Source organism: Gobio gobio, assembly GCF_949357685.1.
Source record: "Gobio gobio genome assembly, chromosome: 1".
Taxonomy (NCBI): Eukaryota; Metazoa; Chordata; class Actinopteri; order Cypriniformes; family Gobionidae; genus Gobio; species Gobio gobio.
The window spans coordinates 33023830-33051530 of NC_137097.1; the positions used below are offsets into that span (position 1 = coordinate 33023830).

At 37.7% G+C, this 27701-nt stretch overlaps 2 protein-coding genes across 2 annotated transcripts in view; one reads left to right on the forward strand and one right to left on the reverse strand.

Annotated features, from left to right (window-relative positions):
• The window catches only part of LOC307125838 (NACHT, LRR and PYD domains-containing protein 3-like), a 68657-nt gene extending 56305 nt beyond the window's left edge, over positions 1 to 12352 (forward strand). Inside the window, exons 7-8 of the mRNA XM_079816005.1 lie at positions 11292 to 11338; positions 11415 to 12352. Of these exons, the coding sequence (XP_079672131.1) occupies positions 11292 to 11338; positions 11415 to 11962 (595 nt within the window). The 3' untranslated portion in view covers positions 11963 to 12352. The remainder of the gene's footprint in view (positions 1 to 11291; positions 11339 to 11414) is intronic.
• Positions 12353 to 17095: 4743 nt separating this feature from the next.
• Positions 17096 to 27701, reverse strand: part of radil2a (Ras association and DIL domains 2a) — a 44739-nt gene continuing 34133 nt past the window's right edge. The window contains exons 13-16 of the mRNA XM_079813160.1: positions 25853 to 26195; positions 21875 to 22002; positions 19717 to 19856; positions 17096 to 17886 (exon numbers count right to left, since the gene is read on the reverse strand). Coding sequence (XP_079669286.1) covers positions 17799 to 17886; positions 19717 to 19856; positions 21875 to 22002; positions 25853 to 26195 — 699 coding nt within the window. The 3' untranslated portion in view covers positions 17096 to 17798. The remainder of the gene's footprint in view (positions 17887 to 19716; positions 19857 to 21874; positions 22003 to 25852; positions 26196 to 27701) is intronic.

The window sequence follows — 27701 nt, forward strand, 5'->3', positions numbered from 1 at the left end:
TCCAACTCCGTCCACATCCAAGTGTGACGTCAGCAATCCCACCCTGCAGCTAATTTCAATGGTTACAGTGACGGGTAGGTTTAGGGATCAGTGTTTGGTGTAGAGGCAGTCTGTACTGTGATTGACATGACCAATAAAATCTTAAGAATCAGCTGCAGAGCAGCAGTGGCCTGGTCTCTGGGTGTGGATCCACTTGTCCATGCGACACTTCTTTTGTGCCGCACTCCACTTTATTGCTATGGGTGATGTCAAGCGACTTTAACAGGCCTGCAAAGCATTCCGGGAAGGCTGCATTTGAACAAATGCCGCACGTCAAAAAAGCTGGCCGAAGCCCATCTTTATGCAAATTAATCTGTTGAACACGACACATGGAGACTGACGGTATATGGCAAGCCATTTTAGCATTAAAGGGATAGTTCACCCAAAAATAAAATTTCTGTCATCATTTACTCACCCTCAAGTTGTTCCAAACCTGTATTAGTTTCTTTGTTCTGCTGAACACAAAAGAAGATATTTTGAAGAATGTTTGTAACCAAGCAGAGAGATCAACTATTTTTATCATAGTAGGGAAAAAAATACTATGGTAGTCAATGGTTGCTCTCTCTGCTTGGTTACCAACATTCTTCAAAATATCTTCTTTTGTGTTCAGCAGAACAAAGAAACTCATACAGGTTTGGAACAACTTGAGGGTGAGTAAATGATGACAGAATTTTCATTTTTGGGTGAACTATCCCTTTAAATACTAGTACTAGTACTAATTCCCGTACTAGTCAGAATCAGTTTTGACTAGTCATAATTCCAGTTCCAGATATCTCTTCTGCAATTTTGACTCGTCGTAATTGCAATTAAGATATCTACAATGTGATTGTGACTAGTCATAATATGCATTGAAGATATCAACAATGTTAATTTGACTAGTCGTAATATACATTACAGATATCTACAATGCTTTTATGACTAGTCATATTCTTCCATTGACTTCAATTGGAAAACATTTTCATACATTTTTTTTTTATGGGTGATGTCAAGCGAGGCGAGGAATGAAAAACAAAGGACCAGCGAGAGACTTCCCTCAGTCTCCATGTGCTCTACTTCTATTGGATAGTCGCTTCATGTACAACGGATTAATTTGCATAAACATGGGCTTCGGCCAGCTTTTTTGACGTGCGGCATTTGTTCAAATGCAGCGACGCCTTCCCGGAATGCTTTGCGGGCGCGTTAAAGTTGCTTGACATCACCCATAGCAATAAAGTGGAGTGCGGCGCGACAGAAGTGTCACACGTATGGCAAGCCATTTAACATTTAAAAGCTATACTGGATATGTGTTGCAGATATCTGTAATTCAGTTTTGCCTAGTCAAAAAGAACATTTCAGATATCCGCAACTACATTCTTCCTATCCATAATTGTCATTTCAGATATAAACAAAGACAATCTTCCTAATAATAATAATAATAATAATAATAATTAATTACATTTATATAGCGCTTTTCTTGGCACTCACTCAAAGCGCTTTTACATAGAAGGGGGAATCTCCTCAACCACCACCAATGTGCAGCATCCACCTGGATGATGCGACGGCAGCCATATTGCGCCAGTACGCCCACCACACACCAGCTGATTGGTGGAGAGGAGACTGAGAGATGATACCAATCGTATATATGTATATGGGGATGATTAGGAGGCCATGATGGACAGAGGCCAATGGGCACATTTTTTTGGCCAGGATGCCGGGGTTACACCCCTACTCTTTATCGAAGGACATCCTGGGATTTTTAATGACCACAGAGAGTCAGGACCTCGGTTTAACGTCTCATCCGAAGGACGGTGCTTGTTACAGTATAGTGTCCCCATCACTATACTGGGGCGTTAGGACCCACACAGACCACAGGGTGAGCACCCCCTGTTGGCCTCACTAACACCTCTACCAGCAGCTACCTAGTTTTCCCAATTTGGTCTCCCATCCAGGTACTAACCAGGCTCAGCCCTGCTTAGCTTCAGTGGGAAACCAGTCTCTGGCTACAGGGTGATATGGCTGCTGGCTAAGGACAAATGACGTCATGTTTGCCATTCATTTGTATGGGGTTTATCATTACAGATATCTACAATTCAGTTGCAGATATCCATAATTCACACAGTGGATATCTGCAACTGAATTGTAGATATCTGTATTTCCAGTTCAAAATATATACAATTTGATTCTGACCAATCGTAACTCAAGTTCAAGATATCTTTAATTCACCATAATTCAAGATATCTACATGTTCCTTTTCAGTGATCTTAAATCAAGTTTTGACTAGGCGAAATGACATTGTAGATATCTGTAACTTGAATTATGACTAGTCAAAATGACGTTGTAGATATCACAAACTGGGGTTAGGGATAGTCGTAATTTTTGTAGATATCTGTTATCAAGTTATAGATATCTTTAAATGAAATTTGATCATAGATATCTGAATTTTGAGATATCTTTAACTTTCATTCTTCCTAGTCAAAATGTAATTACAGATATCTTGAATTGGAGTTTTGACTATTCAAAATGACGTTACAGATATCTGATTGCAAATTAGACCCACATCCCACTTTAGGCGGGAGCAGAGCTTGTTGTTCAAATCATCAAATCACATAGCACCTGTTAACTATTAACTTGTATTTACACTGATTAGCACAATGTCGGAGCAGCCAGAAAGTGATTTTAATCATCTTTTTAATGCTGCAACCCGTGCTAGACAGGAGCTGGCAGCAAGAAATGATGATTCATTACTTTCTACAACAAAAATTTGCGTCTATTAGAGTTTTCAGTTGAGCTAAACTGCTTTTGAGTTCATTGTTTGTGTCAGGTGATAGCAAATGTTCAATTCTTCCGAGATTTCTTTCACAGTTTTCAATAGAACGACGTTCTCTCTCCACAAATCCCCTGTGTGAGGGCTCGTTCAATTTCATGTCATTTTCTGGTGTTTTTTTCGATTACAGCCAACGCCATGACTGCTTCTTTCTTCTTCCATTCATAGAAATAAGGAAATTAACCCACTTCCTCTTTGATTATGGCGGGAGCTGGGGAATATGGATATCTAAAATAGAACAACGTCATGCACAATAATTTGCACTAGTCATAATGACGTTTGAGATATCTTTGACTTTCATTCTGCCTAGGAAAAACGGAATTACAGATATCTGCAATTGTCATTTAAGATGTGTGAAGAGTTTAATGTCGGTTTCAATGATGTCATTGCAGATATCTGTAATTCAGTTTTGCCTAGTCAAACTGAATTACTGATATCTCTATCTGTCATTTCGACTAGTCGCAATTACGTTACAGATATCTTGAATGGCAATTCCAAATATCCAAAATGTAATTAGGACTAGCCAGAAAGACGTTGTTGATATCCACAATGTTAATTCCAGATAGCCAAACCTAGCTTTTAAATGCTGAAACGGCTTGCCATACACATGGACAAGTGGATCCGCACCCTGTCCCTGATGGTACAGATCCACTTTTGCGGCACGACTGGAGTGTGGTGTTGTGACGCTTCCCCTCATGTGTATGTTGATGGGCGTTCCTCAAGTTTACCGCTATGGGCGTGCTTTTGAGCAAGCGGGGAATGTTGTGTTTTATACCCGCGAGAGACTTCCCTCAGTCTCCATGTGCTCTACTTCTATTGGATAGTTGCGTTCAACTGATTCTTTTGCATAAAGATTGGCTTCGGACAGCTTTTTTGAAGCGTGGCATTTGTTTAAATTCAGCGCCGCTTTCCCGGAATGCTTTGCGGGCGCGCTAAAGTCGCTTGACGTCACCCATACGAATAAAGTGGAGTGCGGCGCGACAGAAGTGTCATATGGACAAGTGGATCCGCACCCTGAGGGAAGTCTCTCGCTGGTCCTTTGTTTTTCATTCCCCGATGGGTTAAACCAAAGCCATAGAAAAAAAGAGTTGCGACACTCTTTGATCTCGCCGCCACGTGATCACGTGGTTCATGGAGCTTTCAATAGTTACAAACAACTCCGCCCTGTCAATCTGTTTGAATAGGATTAAGCAGGACAGGCAGCAGTTTCACTATATTTGCAGCAATTTCTGGTAAATATTAACACTATATGCATCGACTTCGACTAGGCTTTACAGTAGCCTTTTATTCTGGGGAGAGATAAAGAAGAGATCATGTTAATGTTTTTTTTGAGTGATCTGGTCATTTTATTTGGGTTCATGTGAGTGCATGATTTTACAGCGTTGAGTGTTGTAGCCTGTCACGGGCATTTCTGTTGAAAACAAGTTTTATATAGTCTCAAAACGCTGAATGAATTTGAGTGCAAGTTTGCGTTTTACACGAAACTTCCCATTATCTACAAATCCTCTCATCATAACAAACAAAGCACAGAGACGATTCAAATAAAGATTTATTGTGAAATTTAGTCAGTTTTTCAGTAAGTTTTTGGTTTTTCATGAGACTTTGTGATTTTCCATTAGCCTATTTAACACTTCAGTACAAATAAAGTAACAAAAATAGATATTTTAATGTTATGATAGTGATTTGATGATTATAAAAATTCATTTAAAAAAAAGGCTAATGAGCCAATAAGTGTTCCTCTACCGCCATCTATTGGTTAGTGGTAATTTCTTTTATAATTTAAATGTTGTTAACATCCGAATAAGCATACGCAACTGGTGAATATAAATGAATGATTCTAGCATATACAGAATTTAACCCAAGAAAGAAGTTTTAAATAGTGTTAAAAAAAAACCAGGGCAACCAATTTAATTCAACTCTTTTTACCAAGACGTTATTTATATTCATTATACATAGGCATTATACGTTATTCCTTGAATAAGCTACTTCATAGAAAAGCTTTCGATAGAAAGATCTCAGAGAGACTAAAAACTGTTGAAATATGACCAATAGCATCTGGATATAGTAGCTGTTGCAGTGGTGCTCACGTTATCAAACTGCAGAGTCTAACAATCTATTATAACAAATAAACATTAACTATAATGCGCTTCATAAAATACCACTTCTATTAATATTCCTGAGAGGTCAGCTAATGCCATAATATGCAGTAATTTCATCAATTTGCCAGCGAGTGTGCTTGAGATGCACTGAAATGAATGGGGTTCAATGCTGGAACTATTGGTTGTTTGGAACTATTGGTCGCTCCATCCATGACACGCTATACTTCTGCGTTCCTCAGTTCCTATGGAAGTCTATGGGAGTGTCGTAACTCTGTTTTTCAACGGCTCTGACTCAAACCAAGCAGCAACCTCCTGCAGTTTCTCTTGAAGCCAATACGGAAGTGACTTAAACTGCAATTCCTCGACTGGCCGCTAGGGACAGGCTCCAGAAGTGAGCAGAATCTCATTGAGCCCGCATGTTAAAATGCCCAACTTTATAACAGAAAAACACATGTTTACAGCCTGGTTCAAATTGTGGGGTTTTGGTCTATATGGCTATTTTTGCCCTTCATGACAACTGTGAGGGGGCAAATTTTTTTTATAACTCATTCGTTTACATTATATAAAGTTTTTAAGTCCTGCATAATTAAGGGCGTGTCCACTTTGAGTGACAGGTGGATATCCATTTAACTGGTGTCTGTTAGTCATCGCGTCACCTTAGCTCCACCCACGTCCCGCCTCTTTGCCCATTTACTATTATCCGGGAGTGACGCGCTGACAAGATGGCAACGGCCAGCTCATCCATACTTTGCACTTCAAAATGGCTCTTCAGAATCCTATGGGTTACGTCACGGACACTACGTCCATATTTTTTTTACAGTCTTTAGGCTCGTTTGAGATGAGCAAAAACTGTGCAGAACCGATCACGGGTGATCAGCGCGAGATGCATGCCGGTTAGAAATGTGTCCGAAAGTGGTCCGACTTGCTCTGATGTCATGCTGACGTGTGTCAAAAAATTATTGTGATGGCAAGGCGGACGTGTCGGATTCTGCAGTCAAGCGCAGTTGCTCTCCACCGACTGTGCTGATCAAAGCATGATGGGAAATTACTTGCTAATGCTTATTGGTTTAAACAACCGTGATGTATGGTTCTTTTTTAAAATGTTTGATTATAAAACACTGATATCATGTTTTTATCTGTGAATATTCCCAAACTCTCTAACAAAGGCGATCTCTCTGTGGGTTATGTGATTGTTGTCATATTTATAAAAAAATATATAAAAACATGTATGTAGGCCTAATTCAAGTAAAAATGATTGACAAACACGTCTTTTGAATGGAAATAAATAACAAAAACATTGGGTGTCTTGTTCATAATATTTATTTTCATCTAAAAGTAACAGAACTTAAATTACATCCAGTTTATCAGCAATAAAGCGCACAAGTGTGAATCCCGCGATATCCGCCTTTGATCTCGCAGGCGCATCTCAAACAAGCCTTATGGCTCAAACTCTAGTGATGTTACGTATGACACTGAAGCTTCGATGCGCGTTTCGCGAATGCAAACAATTTCTAGTGAAGCTCCGTTATGGGGTGTGTATCGGTTTCCCAGAGTCACGTGATCGATGACAAATGAAGCCTCACTTTCTCTGCGCGTTTCGCTTTGCGTGTCAAAAGGTTCGAACCCCAGATCTTACTTAACGAGTCCTTGTTGGCTCAGTCAGTCTGGTTGATCTTAATTGAAGATGTTGAAGTTAATCAATACATTACATTTAGATAACCAACATGTATTTGTCACTATTTATTCTTTTTTGTTGTTGTGTCTTTTTATTTCGGTAAAATCTTTGCACTTTTGTTGTTTTTTAGGTAATTTGGTGTTGGTATTTTGGGTTAGGGTGGGATTATGGGATAGGGTGTTGGTGTTTGGCGAAGGGTTTGCATTAGAGAAATGGCAACAGGCAAAAAAGAAAGACTTCCCCTATCTGGGAATATTTTGAGTTTATAGCTTCCAATGTATGTATGCTTTTCTACTATTTAAGAGGATAAATAGACTCTTTTTATTTACAGCTTTTATTTCTTAATAAAAAATAATTACGCTTTATCAGCTTTCTGTCATTCCTACAATTACACAAGCACTATCACTGCCAAGTGTCATAAGCACATTTAATGATCCTATCACACAATGTCCTTATTCACTGTGTGTGTGTGTGTGTGTGTGTGTGTGTGTGTGTGTGTGTGTGTGTGTGTGTGTGTGTGTGTGTGTGTGTGTGTGTGTGTGTGTGTGTGTGTGTGTGTGTGTGTGTGTGTGTGTGTGTGTGTGTGTGTGTGTGTGTGTGTGGAGAGAGAAAGAGAGTAGGCTAGGCCTATATTAGATCTTATTGAATCATATAAGCTCAATTATATTCTATTGTCACACTTTAATGAGTAAATTAATTTATTTAATGGACAAATTAAACACAAAAGTGTAGGCTTTAATTCGTACACATAGCATTGAAACGACTCTCAAAGCTTCAAATCTTTTCCCGGAACAATCAGGGGAAAGCCTCAGTGCTTCATGAGGCTTCATTTCCCCATCCCTATCAAACGCACGCCCATAGCGGTAAACTTGTGGAACGCCCATCAACACACACATATGATGGGAAGCATCACAACACGCTTCAGTCGTGCTGCAAAAGTGTATCTGTACCGTCTGACGTTACACTTGGATGTGGGCCGGGTTGGACGTCCACCGCAGGCTGCAGCGAGCCCCTTCTCTGCTGTCACACATTGACGCAAATTAAGAAATACTGCTCTTATTAGAGTGCTGTCATTTTTTAAAGTACAGTAACTAATACAATTTCATATCGTACCCAACTTACCCAGTCGATTAAAAATATTGATGTCGACTAATTATCAGCGTTGACGCAGTCGATTGTATCGACCAATCGCGACAGGCCTAGTCATGATCTTTTGCTCTTTAATCTGTTTGAAACATTTCTTTACTTCATACATTTTTGGTTTTCTTCAAACGTGGCTGCTGTTGTGTTTGGGTTCTGTTTGTTATAGTATAAAATAATTACTTATCAACCCTGTAAAGCCTGAAATAATTAAAATTAATATCAGAAAATCATTTTTTAATGGATCAGGTTTTTGTTAACTATCTAGACAAAATAAAATAAAAAGTTTGCATGTGTTTTATGTTTTTCATAAATGTGATACATGGGTGTATCAGGCTTTTATGGCTCATATAGTGAGATATGGTGAAATGTAAATCAATGAGATCGTAATAACTTTCATAAATGCATATAAATATCATAATCATGTCTTGGTAAGATGATATTTAAACACTGAGTTTTATGATGGAAGCTCGATCATTTTTATGGTGGGCCTCAAAAACCTGTTGTATCATATTTGATACATAATTAATACACAATTGATTGAGATCTTTAAAATACACAACATGTTCAAAAGGGTGAGCAGTGACCCCTGAGGGTTTGTTTTATTTGCTTACATTTGAAATAAAATGTTGAAATTATATTTTTAAGTTATTATCAGTATTTCTCCTTTTAAAAATGACAGAGCCCAATGATTCAAACAAATATTGCCGCAAATTTTGAGAAAAGCCTCCACAAAAATCAGAAAAAAGTATTGTGAAATCCTGAGGTATTGATTATAGACTGAATCAACAGAGACGAGCTGCTGATGATCAATACTGATCCTCAGTAAGACACATTTACACCTCATATGTGTGATATAAAACAGTTTAATGTTGTTATACACAAGATGTCCCTTATCCATTAGGTGGTAACCAAGTGCTTGCTAAGAGTTTAGTTGCAGAGTTAAAGTAATTGAAGCAATGTAGTCTGCCTGTGTTCATGATGAGTAGTCTTTTCTGCACGTGTTTCACCAAAGCTCTGATGTTAATAAAGCGCACACGTTAAAGAATGATGTTGATTTATTAAAACATCACAATATGGAATGATAAAAATAACCAGAATGTACATTTCTTGAAGAAAATGTGAGTGGTGCTTGCCTTGGCAAAAGTCGCCAGCCGGCAGATGCTACAATGTTGTGCAAGATTGCTAAAGAGCCCACCCCCATGTCTCTACGATGTTCTGGTGTTGAGATATGGCTTATTCATGTGTTTAATGGTTTCTAGGGTTCTCTAAATGGTTGCTAGGGTGTGGCTATATAGTTTATGTGTTGATATTTAAAGAATATTGGCCAGTCTGAGTCAAAAGAGCCCAACTTTGTATTTCTACAATGCTCTGGTGCTGAGATATGGCTCGTTAATGTTGACATATGGTTGCTAGGGTGCTGTAACTGGTTGCTAGGGCGTGGCTATGAAGTTTGAATGTTACTACTTATTAGCTGCTTGATAGGCCGAGTCAAATGAGCCCATCCCCAAGTCTCTGTGATGTTCTGATGAGGAGATATGATCACACAAACCTCTTCTCTGTTTAGTCTATGGGGAAACACAGTTAGCATTTTGCAGCATGATGCTAACACGATTAGAATGTTGCTAGTATGTTTTTAACCAACTTCTAACATGATTTGCATATTGTTAGCATGATAATGCTAACATGACGGTAGCATTGATGCTAACACGATTAGCATGATTTTAACATTATGCTAACACGATTAGCATTTTGATAGCACAATGTTAACACTATTAGCATGTTTGCTAGCACGATGCGAACACAAATAGCATGTTGCTACCATACTGCTAACACAATTAGCATGATGCTAACGTGATTAGAATGTTGCTACCATAATGTTAACACAATTAGCATGATGTTAGCATTAAGATAACACAGTTGATATGATGTTAGCATTATTAGCTAACACGATTAGTATGTTGCTAGCACAATGTTGATATATGGTTGCTAGGGTGCTGTAACTGGTTGCTAGGGCGTGGCTATGAAGTTTGAATGTTACTACTTATTAGCTGCTTGATAGGCCGAGTCAAATGAGCCCATCCCCAAGTCTCTGTGATGTTCTGATGCGGATCACACAAACCTCTTCTCTGTTAAGTCTATGGGGAAACAGTTAACATTTTGCAGCATGATGCTAACATGATTAGAATGTTGTTAGTATGTTTTTAACCAAATGCTAACATGATTAGCATGATGCTAACATGATTAACATGATGTTAACATTGATGCTAACACGATTAGCATTATTTTACCATTATGTTAACAGGATTAACATAATGCTAACATGATTAACATTTTGATAGCACAATGCTATCACGATTAGCATGTTGATAGCATACTGTTAACGCAATTAACATGTTTGCTAAAATGATGTTAACATGATTAGAATGTTGCTAGCATTATGCTAACAAAATTAGCATTTTGTTAGCATAACGTTAACATGATTAGCATGTTGTTAGCATTATGTTAACACAATTACCATGTTTGCTAACATGATTAGCATGTTGCTAGTATTTTTTTTTACCAAATGTTAACATGATTAACACCAAGCTAGCATAATGCTAGCACATTTTGACTTGCTTTTATCATGTTCTAACCCTAAGCTACTTGCTATTAGCATGTAGCTATTCACTGCTAGCATGTTGAAAGTCCAGTTTCCTAGCATGAGCCAAAAGACCCAACCCCCATGTCTCTATGATGTTCTGATGCAGAGATATAGGTCTTGCTAAACGGTTGCTAGGGTACTCTGTTTGGTTGCTATGGAGTGGCTTGGCAGCATCCAATGATGATACTCCAAAAGCTGCTTGCTAGTATGAATGATATAAACCAACCCCCATGCCTCTATGACATTCGGATGTGAAGATTTCCCTCTTTGGATTTGGGTTGCTAGGGGGCTTGATAATGGTTGCTAAGGAATGGCTAGGAAGTGTTGAAGGTGATTTGTGATTGGCTGTTGATGCCTTCTATCCAAAGATATCCCTTTGATGTTTTTTAATGGAAGTCTATGGGATCAGTTGCTAGGATGGTTGCTAGGGCGTGGCTTGATAGCGTCCTTATGATCCTGAGATAGTGATTGGTTGGCTGAGTAAATTGAGCCCACCCCCTTGTCTCTGTGACACTGTGAGCCAGAGCTATGCTCAATACAAAATCCCTAAGCAAGTTCCCATAGTAGAGAAACACATGCGTTTAATGGGCCGTCCCTCACCATTGGAAATGAATGGGGCAAATTTGGGCAGCTCTTGCGCCCCAGGGGTAACACTCACACCCCATTGTGATGTATGTTCTGACAGAGCCTGACAGCCTCTTCAAATGTGGTAAACCATGAGTTTCTATGAATTCCTCGCTCAGAGCTATGAGGGGTCAAAGTTCGTTGCAATGCAAAATCTATAAATGAATAAAAATAATAAAATGATGAAAAGATGAAAAAATGAAGTAAATCTTATAAAAACATGAATAAATTATGAATGATAATGAATGATGTAAATCTGTTTTCTAGTGTGGATCACGGAGGAGAGATCATGAGGACAGCAGGATTTCACAAATGTAAGTCCACACACACACAGTTTTAGTGTGTGTTGTTGTAAATGTTGTGTTGTGATGTGTGTGTTCTTGTGTTCAGACGCCTGTGATCTCACACTGGATCCAAACACAGCAGGACCTCTCCTCGTCCTGTCTGAGGAGAACAGAAAGGTGACGCGTGTGAGACAGGAGCAGTCGTATCCTGATCATCCAGACAGATTTGATGATTATTCTCAGGTTCTGTGTGGAGAGAGTCTGACTGGACGCTGTTACTGGGAGGCGGAATGGACTGGAGATGTTCATATATCAGTGGCTTATAAAGGAATCGAGAGGAAAGGATGGAGTGACTGTGGGTTTGGACAGAATGAGAAGTCCTGGAGTCTGAGATGCTCTGATCACAGTCTCAGTGTCCGTCACAATAATAACTCCACTGCTGTCTCTGCTGCTACTGCCTCCTGTAAGAGAGTTGGAGTGTTTGTGGACGTGTCGGCCGGCATTCTGTCCTTCTACAGTGTCTTTGACACACACACACTCACACACTTACACACATTCACACACACATTCACTGAACCCCTCTGTGCTGGATTTAGACTTTATTATACAAACTCTTCAGTGTCTCTGTGTCACATTAAACAACACACAGATTGACACACACACACACTGACTGACACATTAGTGTTAAACAACACACACACACACACACATTATTTCATCGAGTGTTATTCTAATTTTACAGGATTATTTGGTGTTTGAAAAACATTCAAAACAAGTGTTTTTGATCTGAATTCTGTATTTAAATCTGTTTTGACTCTTGATGTACATTTAAATATGACAAAATATATTTTACTACGTTAAAACATTCTACAAAATTATTAAAACTGTTCAAATCTAAATGGCAGTTATTGTGTATTTCTATCTGAAACTTTATAATGAATTGTTTATCAATCAGTGACTCCAGTGGAATTTATATTGAGTGTTTGTCGTTTCTCTGATAGAAATTCAGATTCATCTTTTTTATTAAACATTTCTTTAAATATCATTCCTATCATACTTCATCTAGCAGGGTTTCAGCGGGTCTTAAAAAGGTACTGAAAAGTTATTATTATTATTATTATTATTATATATAAAGTTATTGTAAATCTTCAATTTAAGGCATTGAAAATGTCTTGCATTCAATATCATGGCATTAAATTATGGCCCGATGATTTCCACAATGCAGAAAACCTGCACGGACTCTCAGAATCCAGTCATGAAAACTGAATTTACGGGTTTGGGAGAGTAAATAATGACAGAAATTTCGGGTGAAATATCCCTTTAAATAGGAAATCCTGCATGTTCTCTCTGTGTGAAAGAACTTCTACACACACACACACAGAGTCATTTCATGAGCATTTGACCGTTTCATTTGATAAAATCTCATCATAAACACAGAGAAACTTAAAGGTCTTCACAGCAACACGTCAAAATAATAGAGAAAATAGAGTTCAGTAGTCAGAAAGATGTGACTAATGTACTGTAGAATGTACATTATAATAACAAAATTATTAATAATAATACAATTATTTGTAACTTTATTTTTAAGGATTAATCACACAATTTTCTTCCATGTTTTAACAGTTATCCTCTGCTGTGCAAGACTTTGTTTGCCAAGAAAAATTTAAGAATTTAATTTTAATTTGATTAAAAGATAAATTAAATGTTATGTCTTCATTTTATTACCATAAAAAATGTAATACACAACAATAAATAAAAAAAACATTTCATAGGGCCCTACTAATGTAAACAAAATAAATTAAGTTGTTTTTATGAATTCAATTAGATGTGCTTTAAATTAATTAAACCATTGAAATGGAAAACAGAATTTGGCCCTAAAAATGTGTTTCTTGTTAAACTTTTAATAAATTGATGTTAAATTGTATGTTTCATGATTCCCATTAATTAGAATGGCTTTTTGGCTATTACATTTAATTTAACCATTAAAACGGAGTAAAACGATTAAACAAAAAAATGGATTTCATAGGGATTTTATAAATTTTATTAAATTGCAAAATCAAATTGCATGCACTGCAAAATAAATAAATAAATACAAATCCTATTCATAAAAATGAAGAAAATGAAAGATATGCTAAATTAAGTCTTGTTTTCTGATAAATTTAACAAAATGAAGTGAGTTTAAGCTTAAAGCAAGCGCTGTAGCTGTCAATTTAAAAATTACTATTCATTTGAATTATGTAGATTTTTCTGAACCCATTGGCTGATATTTGTTCATGTTTTAATCATAAAATCACTTTCACAAGATTTCATGTCCTTTTGCTGCTCAAGAATCTTTTTGATATTTGCACTGGAAACAAGACAACACTACTGGAAAAACAACATCACTTTTGTGTGATCAGAAGGAATCATAATGTATTTCCATATTGTAGTGTTTGGGAGCAGAGCTATTGAAGCTTTAAACTATTGTTGTGTGGCCGGTGAAACAAACGCTGTGGTTTGTTTTCATCAGTGGATGTTCAGGTCAGTCAGTGTGTGTCTGTCAGGAGAGTCAATGACAGATGATCAAACACCGGAAACACGAGTCTCGCCTTTCAGGAGCTTTATATTCTCTTTCTGTGATCCTCAAACATGCTTCAACTCTTCACTTTTGTTTGTTCAAATGTTTAATAAATACTAAATGTCAAATAAATGTTCAGTCCTGCTGATAAATTGCCATATAAATACTGCTTTCATTGCAGAAATAAATGTCATTTTCCAATAGCTATATATTTAAAATGAGATTGTCTCCTTTAAACGTGTGACTGTGTATCTATAAATGATAAATGAGTGTCTTGTGATAGTGCAGGTTCAGTCACTGTTTCTCCAGCAGTGATTGTTGCTTTGACAGTCTTGTGTTTGTCTTCTGTACACATTGGTAAGAAAGCACTTGCCATGACCATAAACTGTCACTCCTCAGTTTGTTTTCCAGTCCTCAAGAAGGATAAGTGTCTGATCTGACTGGAGGTTTGATCTACTTGATCCAGCAGAGGGAGACAAACATCATTCGGACAGCAGCTCATGCTAGTGAAAGAAAACATGAGCTCGACTAACCTGAGGGTCGAGTGAATTCATCTCCTTCATCCTCGGGCTGCTCAATCTCCAGACTAGATCTGCTGTGTCTCTAACAACACTATTCGTTCACCCACGGCTGTGAGACACTTATAAACGCCTCCGGTAATGGGAATGAAGAGATAAAGCAGTAAAGATGAAGCGTGATGGATTGAGAGGCTTCATAATCAGGCCCAGATCCGGCCCACATCTGGTTCTTGAGGAATCCACGTGTACCGGATCTGTGCCGACACTATGTTGCTGTCTGGGCTGGTTTATATTCCCTCTCTCTGTCGACAGTCCTGCTCATACTGTACGAACACAGACCCAAACCAACAAGTCAAACTCTGCTTCTGTCTGTCAGTGTCTAGAAACAGTGTTTTAATGTCCTGTTCTACAGGTAAATATCTGGAGATGTTTAACGCTTTTAAAAGTGAGAGGATATCAGTGTGACAATGAAGAGGTTTATACATTTCTTAATCATTATTATTTACATACACTGTAAAAAAAAGTTTCAATTAAAAAAGTGTTGTGCTGTCTTAAATGGTTTAAGTTTAGTCAACTAGAAATGTAAAGTTGTACAACTTAAATATTTGAGTTGACTAAACAATTTTAAAGCAGCACAAACACTTCTTTTTAAGTTAAAACAACATTTTTTTACAGTGTAGTGAGATTTGTGAGGTATTATATTAGTAGTGTCACAATTATTTGGTTTAATCCAATAAATCAAGTAATAATGTTAGTGAAGGGGACCAACAAACTGTTTTTGTGAATGACTGTAACTGCATCTATATATTTTAGTAAGTGACTCCATAGGCATTATTCAACAATAAATGTTTCAAACAGGAGAATATTGTCACATGACTTCATTATGCTTCATGTTTAATTCAGAGAGTCCAGTTATCATCTTGGAAATAAGTTATCTAGCATTAATTCAGTTTTGAGTTATAATTCATCGTTTTCCAATCATTCACTCAAATCACAGCTGATATTTCATCCCGTCAAGTCAAGCACATTGCATTGTGGGATACAGTATTCAGTTCAGTTTGCTCTTTAACACTTTCATTCACTTGAATAATGCAAACAGATCATACAGAAAATTAGCATGGGGAGTGTGGGATAAGTTGAGCCATTTTTTTCTTATGTGCTCCTCAAGATAAGATAAAATAAGGCAGAAGTAGGGAGAATTCAGGGTGATTGGGACACCTTTTGACATTGAGATGACTTGGAAAAAGTGTCCCAGTCATCCTGAATTCACCCGATTAAAGTACCTAAAGTAATTTCAGGATGTTTGCTATCATTATAAATGATCCAAATGCATCTATGACAGGGTTCTAAAAATATGGCTTCTGAAAAAAAAGTGTTCCTGTGGCTCAATTTACCCCATGTTAGAGGTAAGTTGATCCGAGTCAGTGGGTAAGTTGCACCATTTGGGTGTAAATCTGAATCAAAATCATGTGAAATTGTAAAGATAATTTACCTCTTTTAAAAACGCCTTAAATTATCACATTTCATTTTACAAATAGTCATATTTCTTTTCTTAAAGCTAACTTAAACAACATGCAAACAATTAAAGAAATTGAAACGTCAACATTTGGCTGGTTTTATTTCTGAAACAATATGTTGAACACCAAAGTTGTAACCTTCCCAAAAACAGACTAAACAGAGTTTGTCCAGTAAAATTAAATAAATAAAAAATAGAATGAATGAATGAATGTCATCGAAACTAATAAACATTTTAGTCAAAAGGTTCTTGGCCTGGTTGTTTTTCTGCAATGTTGAACATGTTAGGCCATTAGGGATACAGGTGGAAAGAAATGTGATTAATCATCTTCTGGTTTTTATCAGAGAAGGATTTACTTGTACATTGTTCCTATCATATAAACTCAGACTTTTTTTAAAAAAAGAAAATGATGAACTAAACCAGTTGTGTAACATTACATTGAAATTATACCAGTTTATACTTCAGAGATTTAATAAACTTCCTAAAATCTTCAGATAAGGTTAGTAAAGGGCACTAGTTAACGCAAGGCTCTTCTGTCAGCTGGATGTTCAAACTAACTCAACTCAGCAGCTTTGCAGCATTTGTTAAATCTCTTTAAAGAGGTGAACGTGAGTAAGATCCTGTTAAAGCGCGGGTCTCAGCATGTGTGTGTGTGTGTGTGTGTGTGTGTGTGTGTGTGTGTGTGTGTGTGTGTGTGTGTGTGTGTGTGTGTGTGTGTGTGTGTGTGTGTGTGTGTGTGTGTGTGTGTGTGTGTGTGTGTGTGTCGCTGCTGCTGCTGCAGTGGAAACTCACTCAATAAATGCTCTATAAATGTCTTTGAGAGTTGCGGTGAGCAGCGTCTCTGACAGACACACCCTTGAGCTCCTCGTGTGTTTCTCCTCCATCTCACAGCGGCTGGGCTCCCCGTTCACCAGAAGTGTGTCGTTGCTTTATTTAGACTTCATCTGTAAACCCTTTTCACACTAACACACCCAGCAAAGCAGGACGAGACCGCAGTTAAACACCCTGTCAAATACAAACTACAGTCCCGTTGTTTTGTTAGTTTTGAAGCCAATATGCTTGTGTATAAAACATTGACAACATGATCTTTTTTCACATATATTTACAATCCCTGAAGCCAATAAGCTGTTAAAATGATGGCTGTGCACCTCCAACTTCCTGTACAATAGGTAATACATTATCAACACAAGACTTTTCCTTAGAAAGAAATCAAAATAATATTTATTACACGTGTACAATAACATAAATATTACAACCAATCATGACCACAATATAACACAATATAACACTGTTTCTCTGGCACTGAGGGAGAAAATCATCATTTATGACTGACATCAGGAATCTCACAATCATATCAATATGAAATGTCATCCATATGAAAACGGTACAGGTGTAGTTTCATAACATCAGCAACATGAGCCATTTAAAACAGCTCTTTTGGTTAAATATTAAAAACTAATGTAGTTATCGCCGATATTTTCAGCAGTATTTGGATGTCACGAACAGAGAATAAAGCTGTATTTGTCTTTCCCTTCCAGTTGCTTTAAGGAAACTGAAATAACCCTGTCTGGACCACAACCGTTTCTCATGAAAGCAGAAAATGACAGACGGACAGATGCTAAACGAAAATAAAACACTGGTAAACAAGGGTTTAAAACATCTGCTAAACTGTGTTACATTAAAGATGGAAAGAACAGTGTGAAATAAACGCTACTATGAATGGAAGATATCGACATGATATTCTGGCCTTTTGAGACAAAGAGTTTGCCAACAATAACATCTTCAATAACAGCATTAATGAATCCAGTTCACTTTGGTTTCAGATTTGCCTGAATGGATGAATGAGGAAAGGTCAGCTCAATGATTCAGTCGAGCGTCCAGGCGAGTGTGTTCTGTTTCTCAGCATCTGGTGATGAAGCTCCTGGGTTCGGTTTTGGCCACCAGTAATCGGAGCGAATCGCTGGACGTCCGGATGAGTTCTCTCCCACTGACAGGAGAAGACAGAGCAGGGGAGAGTCATTCGCTCAGTTTTAGTATCAAGAGCATCCATCATCTCATCTGTGAAACCTCAGACGTCTGTGCTAAATCTTATAAAGCCAATCTCACTAAATATGCATGTCCACTTTTTTTCTCTCGCCAAAATCAAAAGAAAGAAATAAGATATGATATAGCTTAAAGAAAATAATAATTTAGATTTGTTTGTACTATAATGCAAACAAATAATGATAATAATAATGAAACAATTCCTAAATTGGGAAGTAAAAGACAGAAAGACTTAAATGGGGAAATTTAAGATAAAAATTTAAATGGGGAACTTGAGTATTTACACATGCTAGTATTTGTTATGCTGTTTTTAATTCTGATTCACATAAAAATTTAAATAAACCAAAAACTACTGTAAGAATGTAAGAATAATGTGACCGTCCCATTTAACAACGCTAACCCTAACAAAACTCTGACCTTCGCGGACTTTGAAGGATGCAGCCTTTAAATTGGGACACAGCCAATGACTTACTCATTTGTGGCCCTGGACATAAAAGGTAAATTTATTTAGCTGAAAGCTGAATAAATAATATTTCCATTGATGTATGGTTTGTTAGGATAGGACCGAGATACAACTATTTGAAAATATGGAATCCGAGGGTGCAAAAAAAATCGAAATAGGCTATTGAGAAAATCTCCTTTAAAGTTGTCCAAATGAAGTCCTTAGCAACGCATATTACTACTACTAATACATTTTGTATATATTTACGGTAGGAAATTTACCAAATATCTTCATGGAACATGATCTTTACTTAATTTGATTTTTGGCATAAAAGAAAAATCTATCATTTTGACCCAAACAATGTATTGTTGGCTATTGTCACAAATATAACCATGAGATGCATGACTGGATTTGTGCTCCAGGGTCACATTTAGACATTTACTGCCACCTACTGGCAGTTTTAGTTTCTTATCTAGAATATAATTTCATTTAAAATATATATATATTTTGGGGATGGTTTGCGCAAAAATTAAAATTTTGTTTATTAATATTTAATCACCCTCATGTCGTTCCAAAACTGCATGACTTTCTTTCTTTTGCGTACATTTTTTTGTATTAAATACGAAATTATTCGTATTTTTTTAACCTGAATTGGTATTTAAAGATATTTACTGACCAAAACAGTTTGGTTTTTTTCAAAATATAGTTTATGTTACGCAAAAGAAAGAAAGTCATGCAGATTTGGAATGACATGAGGGTGATTAAATATTAATAAATATAAACATTAAACATTGATGCAGTGGCAATTGCAAAACAATGAGCAACAGGTAGTCCTGCCTATGAATGGGCCATATCACTAAAACAATACAATATTTTTCAGCTTTTTGGCAATATTGTATATATTTGCTCTCAAATGGCTCATGGGGGCTTTTTTCAATCAGAGAATCAATGCTTACAACCAAACCAGTAAAAATCGAGTTAAAAATAATGCAAATGGGAATGTTTTTTAATCAATGGAGACAAAGAAGTATTTCAACATAAAATGGACACCCTTCAGCAGTAAGGCATCATGTCAGAAAAAAAGTTGAGTTAACTTAAAAATCACACTCAACTTTTTAAGTTAACTCAACTAATTTTGCTCCAATTACAGTCAACTTAAAAACTTTTGTTCATCTAATGAGTAACCGGTAGTCTTTTGAACTTAAAAAATCTTATCATGGCAACTATAGAATGTTTAGCATTTCGCAATGCAAGCCGCTACAATCAATTGTTGCTCATCTTCATAACTTCATGACGTGAACATTGTTTGTCTCTTAAAACTTTAGTGTTCACCTGTGGTAGTCCACGCCCACCAGACTGACTCCATTCACAGCGAGGATTCGGTCGCCCACTCTGAGTCTCTGGCTGAGGGCTGCTGGGGAATCTGGCACCACTGACTTCACGTAGATCCCACTCACTCGCAGGGGGGTTTTCTATTACAAGCCAAAACAAAGAGAAGACTCGAGATTAGCGATGACCAGACGAGGAACAGGAAATGAATGATTCGTTTTATCCCATCTGTATCACTCTAGTGGCATTGATGCATTTGTTTGAGAGCGTCCTGAGTCACATGGAGAAAGTAGATGTTTTATTGTGTCTGAAGGCTCAACCGCACAGTCACCAGGTTATTACTTCATCTTATTGTTACATCAACCTCAATGTCACTGCAGTTCTGGGAAACACAGGAGATCTTCTCACGTTCAGTCAAGCTCTGGACTCATTGTTGGCTTCAGAAGACAATCAGTTTGGCCAATGAAAACCCATTCATCCCCTACTGAGCAGCTTCTCGTAAAACATAACCCCCCACACGTGTACCTCATAGCTAACACCTAAGTCAGCAATTCCAAGTCATTTATAGGGCCAAAGTCTCTGAGCAAGTGAACAAAGAAGCTCTAACGAACTATGGCTCTGTTCCAAAACACAGTGAGCTGCCTACATAGGCTGTATTTTAAGGCCTCAAAGACGCACTCAAGATGCTAAATCTGTTACAAAAGGTAGGCAACAACATTGTACTGCCATCCAAGATATCTTTGACCAAAACCAAAATTCCAAGGTCGCAACACATGTAGAGAAGAGAAGAAAATCCCATAATACACTGCAACAAGTTAAGTGAAGAAATCTAGCCAGATAGAAATATAATTAAATAAAATAGACCTATTTTCCCCGAATACGTTCCTCATATAAAGGGATCGTGTCTCTTCAGAAGATATTATCCCTTATGCATGAATGTTTCTCCAATCATTATTAAATATTCGGGTCTTTTCCGGATATATATCTAACACACGGATGGATCTCTGCCTGTCGTGATAATATAAAACTCTCCTGATATTAGAATAACAATTACAGAAGAATAAAATAAAGCATATTTTGTTACTTTTGGAGCTTGTAAGGGTTCAGTTTGAGCAGATGTTTTATACCATCATCACTGTCCTCGTCAGAGCTCATTTCAGTACATTCAGCATCTGCCTCATATTCACCATCTCAAACATATTCTCAAAACTATCATCTTAAAAATCTTAAAAATCTAAGGTGAACTGCACTTATTCAGTCATCAAAGATTCAATTATTGTTGTGCAGAAAAAAATATACTTACACTGTTACAGACCTCGGGTCGTTAAAAAAAATGATGGGAATACTAAGAAGGTGGATGTCTAACTTTAAAAAATGAATGAGGAGGAGGGTATTGAATGGCATCCCGGGTCACTAAAGACCCAAGGTATGCTTTAAGGGTTAACCACTCGATATATATGGATTACTTATAATGATGTCTTTATGAAAGTTTTGAAGCGTCAAAGTTTTGGCAGAATGGACTTTCAATAGAGGGACAGAAATCCCTCAGGTAAACAAAAGACTTGTTGTGTTTGGATCAACATGAGTTTGAGTGAATGATGACAGGAGTTGCATTTTTAGGTATATTCCCCTTTAAAGGTTAGGATGGTGTCTATATAGGGAGTAGTTTTGGAACAGAAGCTACATGTCCGGATAGTGTAGCCCCTGTTATTTTTAATCATAACAGCTGTTGACTGGCCTAGTATAAAGTGTTGGGGGAAAAAAAAGATGTGCAGCAAGCTCGAATGACATTATAGTTTGCATTCATCTACAGAGAAAATTATATGAAGTACCTTCTTCTCTATGTAAAATTTCAACACCCTGATCACAATGAAGGAACAACTATTTAAGTCAATATGCTAATCAACTCACCAGAGGGACCATCATTTATTTATCTGCTTCAACTGAAAACTTGTCCAGGTCATTTTCCTGCTAAATTCTCATTACCGAAATGTACTTAAAAAAACTGAAATCTTAAAAAAAATCCCATCATGCAGTTAATCCATTCCACAAAATGCATATACTGTGTGTAATTTACATACTATACACTGTAGATACAGTAAGAGTGGACAAGTACAGAATGATCCATCGAATAGAAAAATAGGACAAAGATAATTCTCACCATTCCATCCACCAGTGCCAGACCAAGACCACGAGGACCTTTCATCAGCTCTACGGTGAACACCTCATCTCTATCATCCTCATCTTCCTCTTTTCTTTGGTCTGAGTTTCCTGCGAGGCCGTTCTTTACTGAGAAAACAACATCAAATGAATCACATTATCAGCTCAGGGTCTTCACTAGATTAAAAGCATAAACTAAATCAAATGTCACAGAATGTCAATGTCAAACATCCCCCCCCCCCCCAAAAAAAATTCAGATTTTCACAGGTTTTGTGTGCCATAAACATCAGTCAATTCTGCATAATGATGACACAAGTATGACCATTTTCATGTTCCCATACAGATCTTCTGCTGTGGGCTGGTGGAAACACAAAGGGCTTTCCTCCAGCGCTCGGCCACCCGGCCTGCGCCCTGAACAATGCCTGTCCCGATTAAGATTCCACCCAGCAAGCCAACTGTAAATTCCCATGATGCTTTATCCATTGCTCTTTTTTTCTCCTGACATCACCACCTCTCTGTAATTCTTGAACCAGATTATAGGATTTGTGCCACTACCAAAAAAGCGGGATGTATTAGCAGCCAAAACTAGTGTGAGTCCCTTTGATTAGGAAAATCCACACCAGTCTTTAGAAAGAGGAGGCGGGAAACCAGTGGGAAGAGGATGCCACATGTAGTGCTCAACTATATATTAAATGTACAAATGTCTATATTTTTTATATTCCAGTTTAGACACTACATTAGTTCATACTTTATCGTAAAATAGTTTGAAACCATTGTTAAATGCAACAATTTGTTTGGCAACTTAAAGGGATAGTTCACTGAAAAATGAAAATGACAGCCCAAAAAATTGCATCCATCCATTATAAAAATGCTCCACACGGCTCTGGGGGTTAATAAAGGCCTCCTGAAGCAAATCGATGGGTTTGTGTAAGAAAAATATCCATATTTAATACGTTATAAAGTCAAATATCTTGCTTCCGGCACACCGCCTTCCGTATTCATCTTACAAAAAAGGATAACTGGCACGTCGATGATGTCGAACGTAGTGTAAACAATTTGAACTGTGAGAGGCGTTACACTTCCTGCGTAAGTTGAATACAGAAGGCGGTCCGCAGGAAGCTAGGTATTTTACTTTATAAAGTTTAAATATGGATATTTTTCTTACACAAACCCATCGATTCGCCGTATGGATTACTTTTATAATAGATGGATGCACTTTTATGGGATTAAAATTTTGGGCTGCCATTCACTGCCATTATAAAGCTTGGAAGACCCAGGACATTTTTTTATATAACTCTGATTATATCCGTCTGTAAGAAGAAAGTCATATACACCTAGGATGACTTGAGGGTGGGTAAATCATGGGCTAATTTTCATTTTTGGGTGAACTATCCCTTTAAGTATACCCAGTTGAGAACGTCCACTCTTGCGTCAACACGTGCTTATATGACTTGGTGGAAGAAATGTTTAATTATAAAAATGGCATATATTCATTTAAAAAAAATAATTATAAGAATAGGCTGCGCACTATATTTATCCACAGGTAAAATCAAGCATTCTGCATTAGTTCAGGCAGGCCACGCAGTCAAGCTCTGCTATCAGCTGATTGGCAAAATTCAGCTGATCCGATTCCTATGCACTCAATTGGCAACTCTCAAACAGGATGCCTTGCTTAAGCGTAGCTTCATTTCAGTCTGCCTGCTTGGCTGCTTCCACTGCACGCTGCTTTTGCAACCCACCTCCTCCCCAGCTCCTCCTTAAACTGTTTAACTTAATCAATGTCATTCTGTTGTCATTGATTGATGCTCTGTTCTCAATGGGGGATTTACGCTGCCCTCCCAGTTTAAAAATGGGAGGTTGTCCCCAGAAGCTGCTGTTCCCTGTCTTGGCTTTTCATGGAGCTCATGAAAATGATGAGGAATTTAGAACAGAGCCATATCGCCAAATGTAAATTTTGCAAAACATGCCAATAAAAGATTAAAAGTTTGTGTATGGTGTTTTTGACTTAAGTGGACCTGACTGAAATACATTTAAATACACAATAGTTTTCTCAGGGTAATCTCTGAAGTAACTTTTTAGCACCAAGTAAATACCATGCATGCACATGAATATGGCAATCATTCCTTTTTGACATGGTATTACCACAATATGCTTTTGTCAGAGCTTCAAAGCTTGTGAAGGCTTCCTGTTGATTGGATTCTCATCCTGTATAAATGTATGACCTGTCATCATGGAAGTCATCTCTCGTTATTGATGAGACAACAAGAGTTTAACTAACATATTCCTCCAAATGCCCCTACAATAAGTGTTGAAGCGCTTCAGCATCTCTATGATTTACCTGATCTTGAGAGAGAGACTGAGGCACAATTCTGATTGCCTATTTCCCAAAATAACCTGATTACAAACCCTGGTTCTTCAGTGAGCTCACCTGACATTGCTCATTTAAAAAAAAAAAAAATATGTGTGGGAAAAGCATTCTGGAGAGGAGGAGGGCTGGTTTCCAGCTTCTTCATCCATTGCAGCCAGAGCACACAAACCCAACTCCACATCAACACCAGCATCTCCCATACGCCTCCAAAGACAATACACCCTGCCTTTGAAATCAGGGAACACGCTACGGGGCGAACATGTCTGAGATATTTCTCAGAGTACAGCTCACTAACAAATAGAAGTCCAAAATACAAGTGCCACAGCGCTTTTCACGTAGGTTTAAATTTGTGTGAAATCATGCATATGTGAGGAACTCTGTTGTTGTTATTGTTCCCAGCGACTAGGGACTAAAGAGACTTTTAGCCAGAATCCGGTGGAGAAAAGCAGATCAGCATTCATTTTTTTTATGTCTGCTTGATCATGGTCAAGTCATGGATTGACGCTTACATTTTTCCCAAGATCCACTTGTGAAAAATAATTATGCAATTATTTATAGGTCTACATAAACTAAACAAGTGTTCCTTTTTACAGGTCAGCCCAGACAAAAGCTACAAGAGTTTGCATTGAATTAAATGCCAGATACAGTTTATTGTGTAATCAAAATACCAAAAATAACCTGGAAAAAAGTTAAGCATAATGGTCTTTTTAGCATTTATAAACAAAGCTAAAATACAATGGGACTCTTATTTTGAAATGCCCATGTTTTAATAGAGTGCAACAGTTGGGTTCCGGAAGAAGTTTGAACATTTTTAAATGAGTGGTTTTATATTTCTCTGACAATAATTTGATTATGCAGCTTGCAATGCTTTGTGGGATTGTTGCTCTTTCCCTCTCTAAAACCGTTAAGTACACAGACCTTAACCTTAAGTACACCTTTGTCTTTTTGTCCAATTTTCAAATACTTTTCTGCTTCGAATCAAAGTTTGTAATGTTATGATTACCCTCATAGCTGGTTGACTTGGTTCATAGCTTATAACTCTTTAACAGGGACTTTTTTCCCTATGGGAAAAATGAATGGAAAAAATATTCCGGAAACAGCGCAGCTGAAAAAGGGGCCTGGCACTGTTGCACTCTATTTTTAGCAGCTCATTCAAAAGGTGAGGGTCATATAATATGCACTCTTACAAACATCAACAGCCATCCACATCATATTACAATTGAAACGCCATAATGTAAACGCTGTCTGAAATCATCAACAGTCATAAGCAATCTCTTGTCATAAATGTGCGGTATTCATTGATTCCATGAAACCATGAGCCTGTAGTAGAACATGCAACAGCGGCATGTTTTTACTTTGAAACGCACAGCACTCATATTTATTTAATGACATCCCAGCCTTTGGAAGTTTAATAATCACATTGGGCTTTATCACGATTCCTGTTTTTCCATCCCCAAATGTATGTTTGCTATACTATTTTGGATATTTAAGACTTTTTAATCACAAAAATGCACACACATGCTCCAAAGTACATGTTACAGTTCGCACACATCTCTTTTTAGTGGTAAATGCGAGTGAAATGCCCTGGGTCAAGTGCCCTGGGAAAGTTACCTTTCCTGTGCTGGCGTGCTGTGTGCTGTGTCGCCCCCTCCAGCAGGCTGGCTTCCAGCTCGGCTTGGTCAAGATTCTGAGGGGTGTTGGGAGGCGTAAGAAGGCAGGAGGGGTCGAGAGCCAGAGTCTTGTGGTAGCCCAGGTCTGTACTCCCAGACAAGCTGTTTTGGAGCTCCAGACTCTTGAGTTTCTGGGTCAGGACGGCCTCACACGAGCTCAGGTTGCTGTGAGACTCCCGGGACTGAGGAGGTGTCATGGTGACAGGGTGTTGATCTGTCGCCTCTGAATCCTGGCAGGTGATTGGTTCAGTCGCTGTCTCTTCATTCAAGTTGCCGCAGGAGCCCTGAATTAATCCAAAATGTCAAAAATAATTAGTAGGCCACATTTCAAGTCATGTTAAATTTATTTTGTATAGCACTTTTCAGAACATGCATCCTTTCAAAGCAGCTTTGGAGAAAGTTGTACTGTTATGTCAGTAATGCCTTTGTGCTTTGCCATAGATAGAGCATGTGATCTTAGACGATATGACAATATAAAACAATGATAGAGGTCAGCCTCCGGATTTAGATCTATCTATATTGTGTTTGTAGTGTTGTCCAGGACATATATCAGTGACATAATGACTCTGGCACATATCTGAGCACTCCAAGGTAATTAAGATATACATTTTGGTCATTTTGTTCTATCAAGAGATTTAAATATTGGTCAGCTTTGTTCTATTATGAGATGTAAAGTGCCACTATTATGCTTTTTTGAATATTACCTTTCATACAGTGTGTAATTGCGCTGTTTGTGAATGTAAAAGGTCTGCAAATTTGTAAAAATCAAAGTTACGAGTTAGTTATTGTCTCTGAAAAGAAAGAACTGATTCGAAACTGCTGAACCAAGTCGCCAGTCTCACTTCCTCTTACATACCAGTTAACAATGTAACAAATTTGCGTAATGCCAGACTTCAATGATTGGCTGAGAACAACGTCTACTTTGACCCGCCCTCAAACCCTGTTGTTGTACCTGAGGCCTGAAAGAGTTTGGGTTGTGTTGTCGACATGTCAAGAAGACACTGTTTTCAGTACTGGGACTCGCACAGGAATTGATCCGGTAAAACCGACACCATTGTTCACATCACTGTGAATCAAGTACTGAGGAAGCCTCTTGAGCTTAGATGTGGTAATGGCCGTTTCGTTTCCGCATTGTAAGCGGTAGACCAATCACAACAGACTGGGCCATCAGACCAATCAGAGCAGGGTAGACCAATCACAACAGACTGGGCCATCAGACCAATCAGAGCAGGGTAGCCCAATCCAAACACTATAGATAAAGAATATAGATTCTCCTATAAATGGGAGAAACTGAGAGTTCTACAAAACAAAATTAGGAACCTTTAAAATAGCTAAATGGGGCACTTTAAATATTAGTTGGTTTTGTTCTAGTAAGATATTTAAATATCCAACTTTTTTGTTCTATTAAGAGATTTAAATGTCAGTTGGGTTTGTTATATTAAAAGTTTTAAATATTGTTCAGTTTTGTTCTATTAGGAGATTGACATATTGGTTGGTTTTGTTGTAAAAGCGAGACTAAACAATTCTCAAAAAGCATCAATGAAATATGATTTGGTTGTCTTAAGTGAAAAATAGCCAGCTGCCAAAGAGTCTGATGTGAGTTTAATATTTTCCAACTTTAATTAGCAGTCATTTAAGCACCAGTGTGGAGAAATATGGGCTATGGCTTTAATTTCAGTTAGTAAAGTCTCAGATTACAAGAATCTATTATCTACTTCAGTTCTAACCCTTCAACTAACCATTGCAATAGATCTGTGGATAGGTCTGTGCAGTTTCTGTGGCGTCAGTAG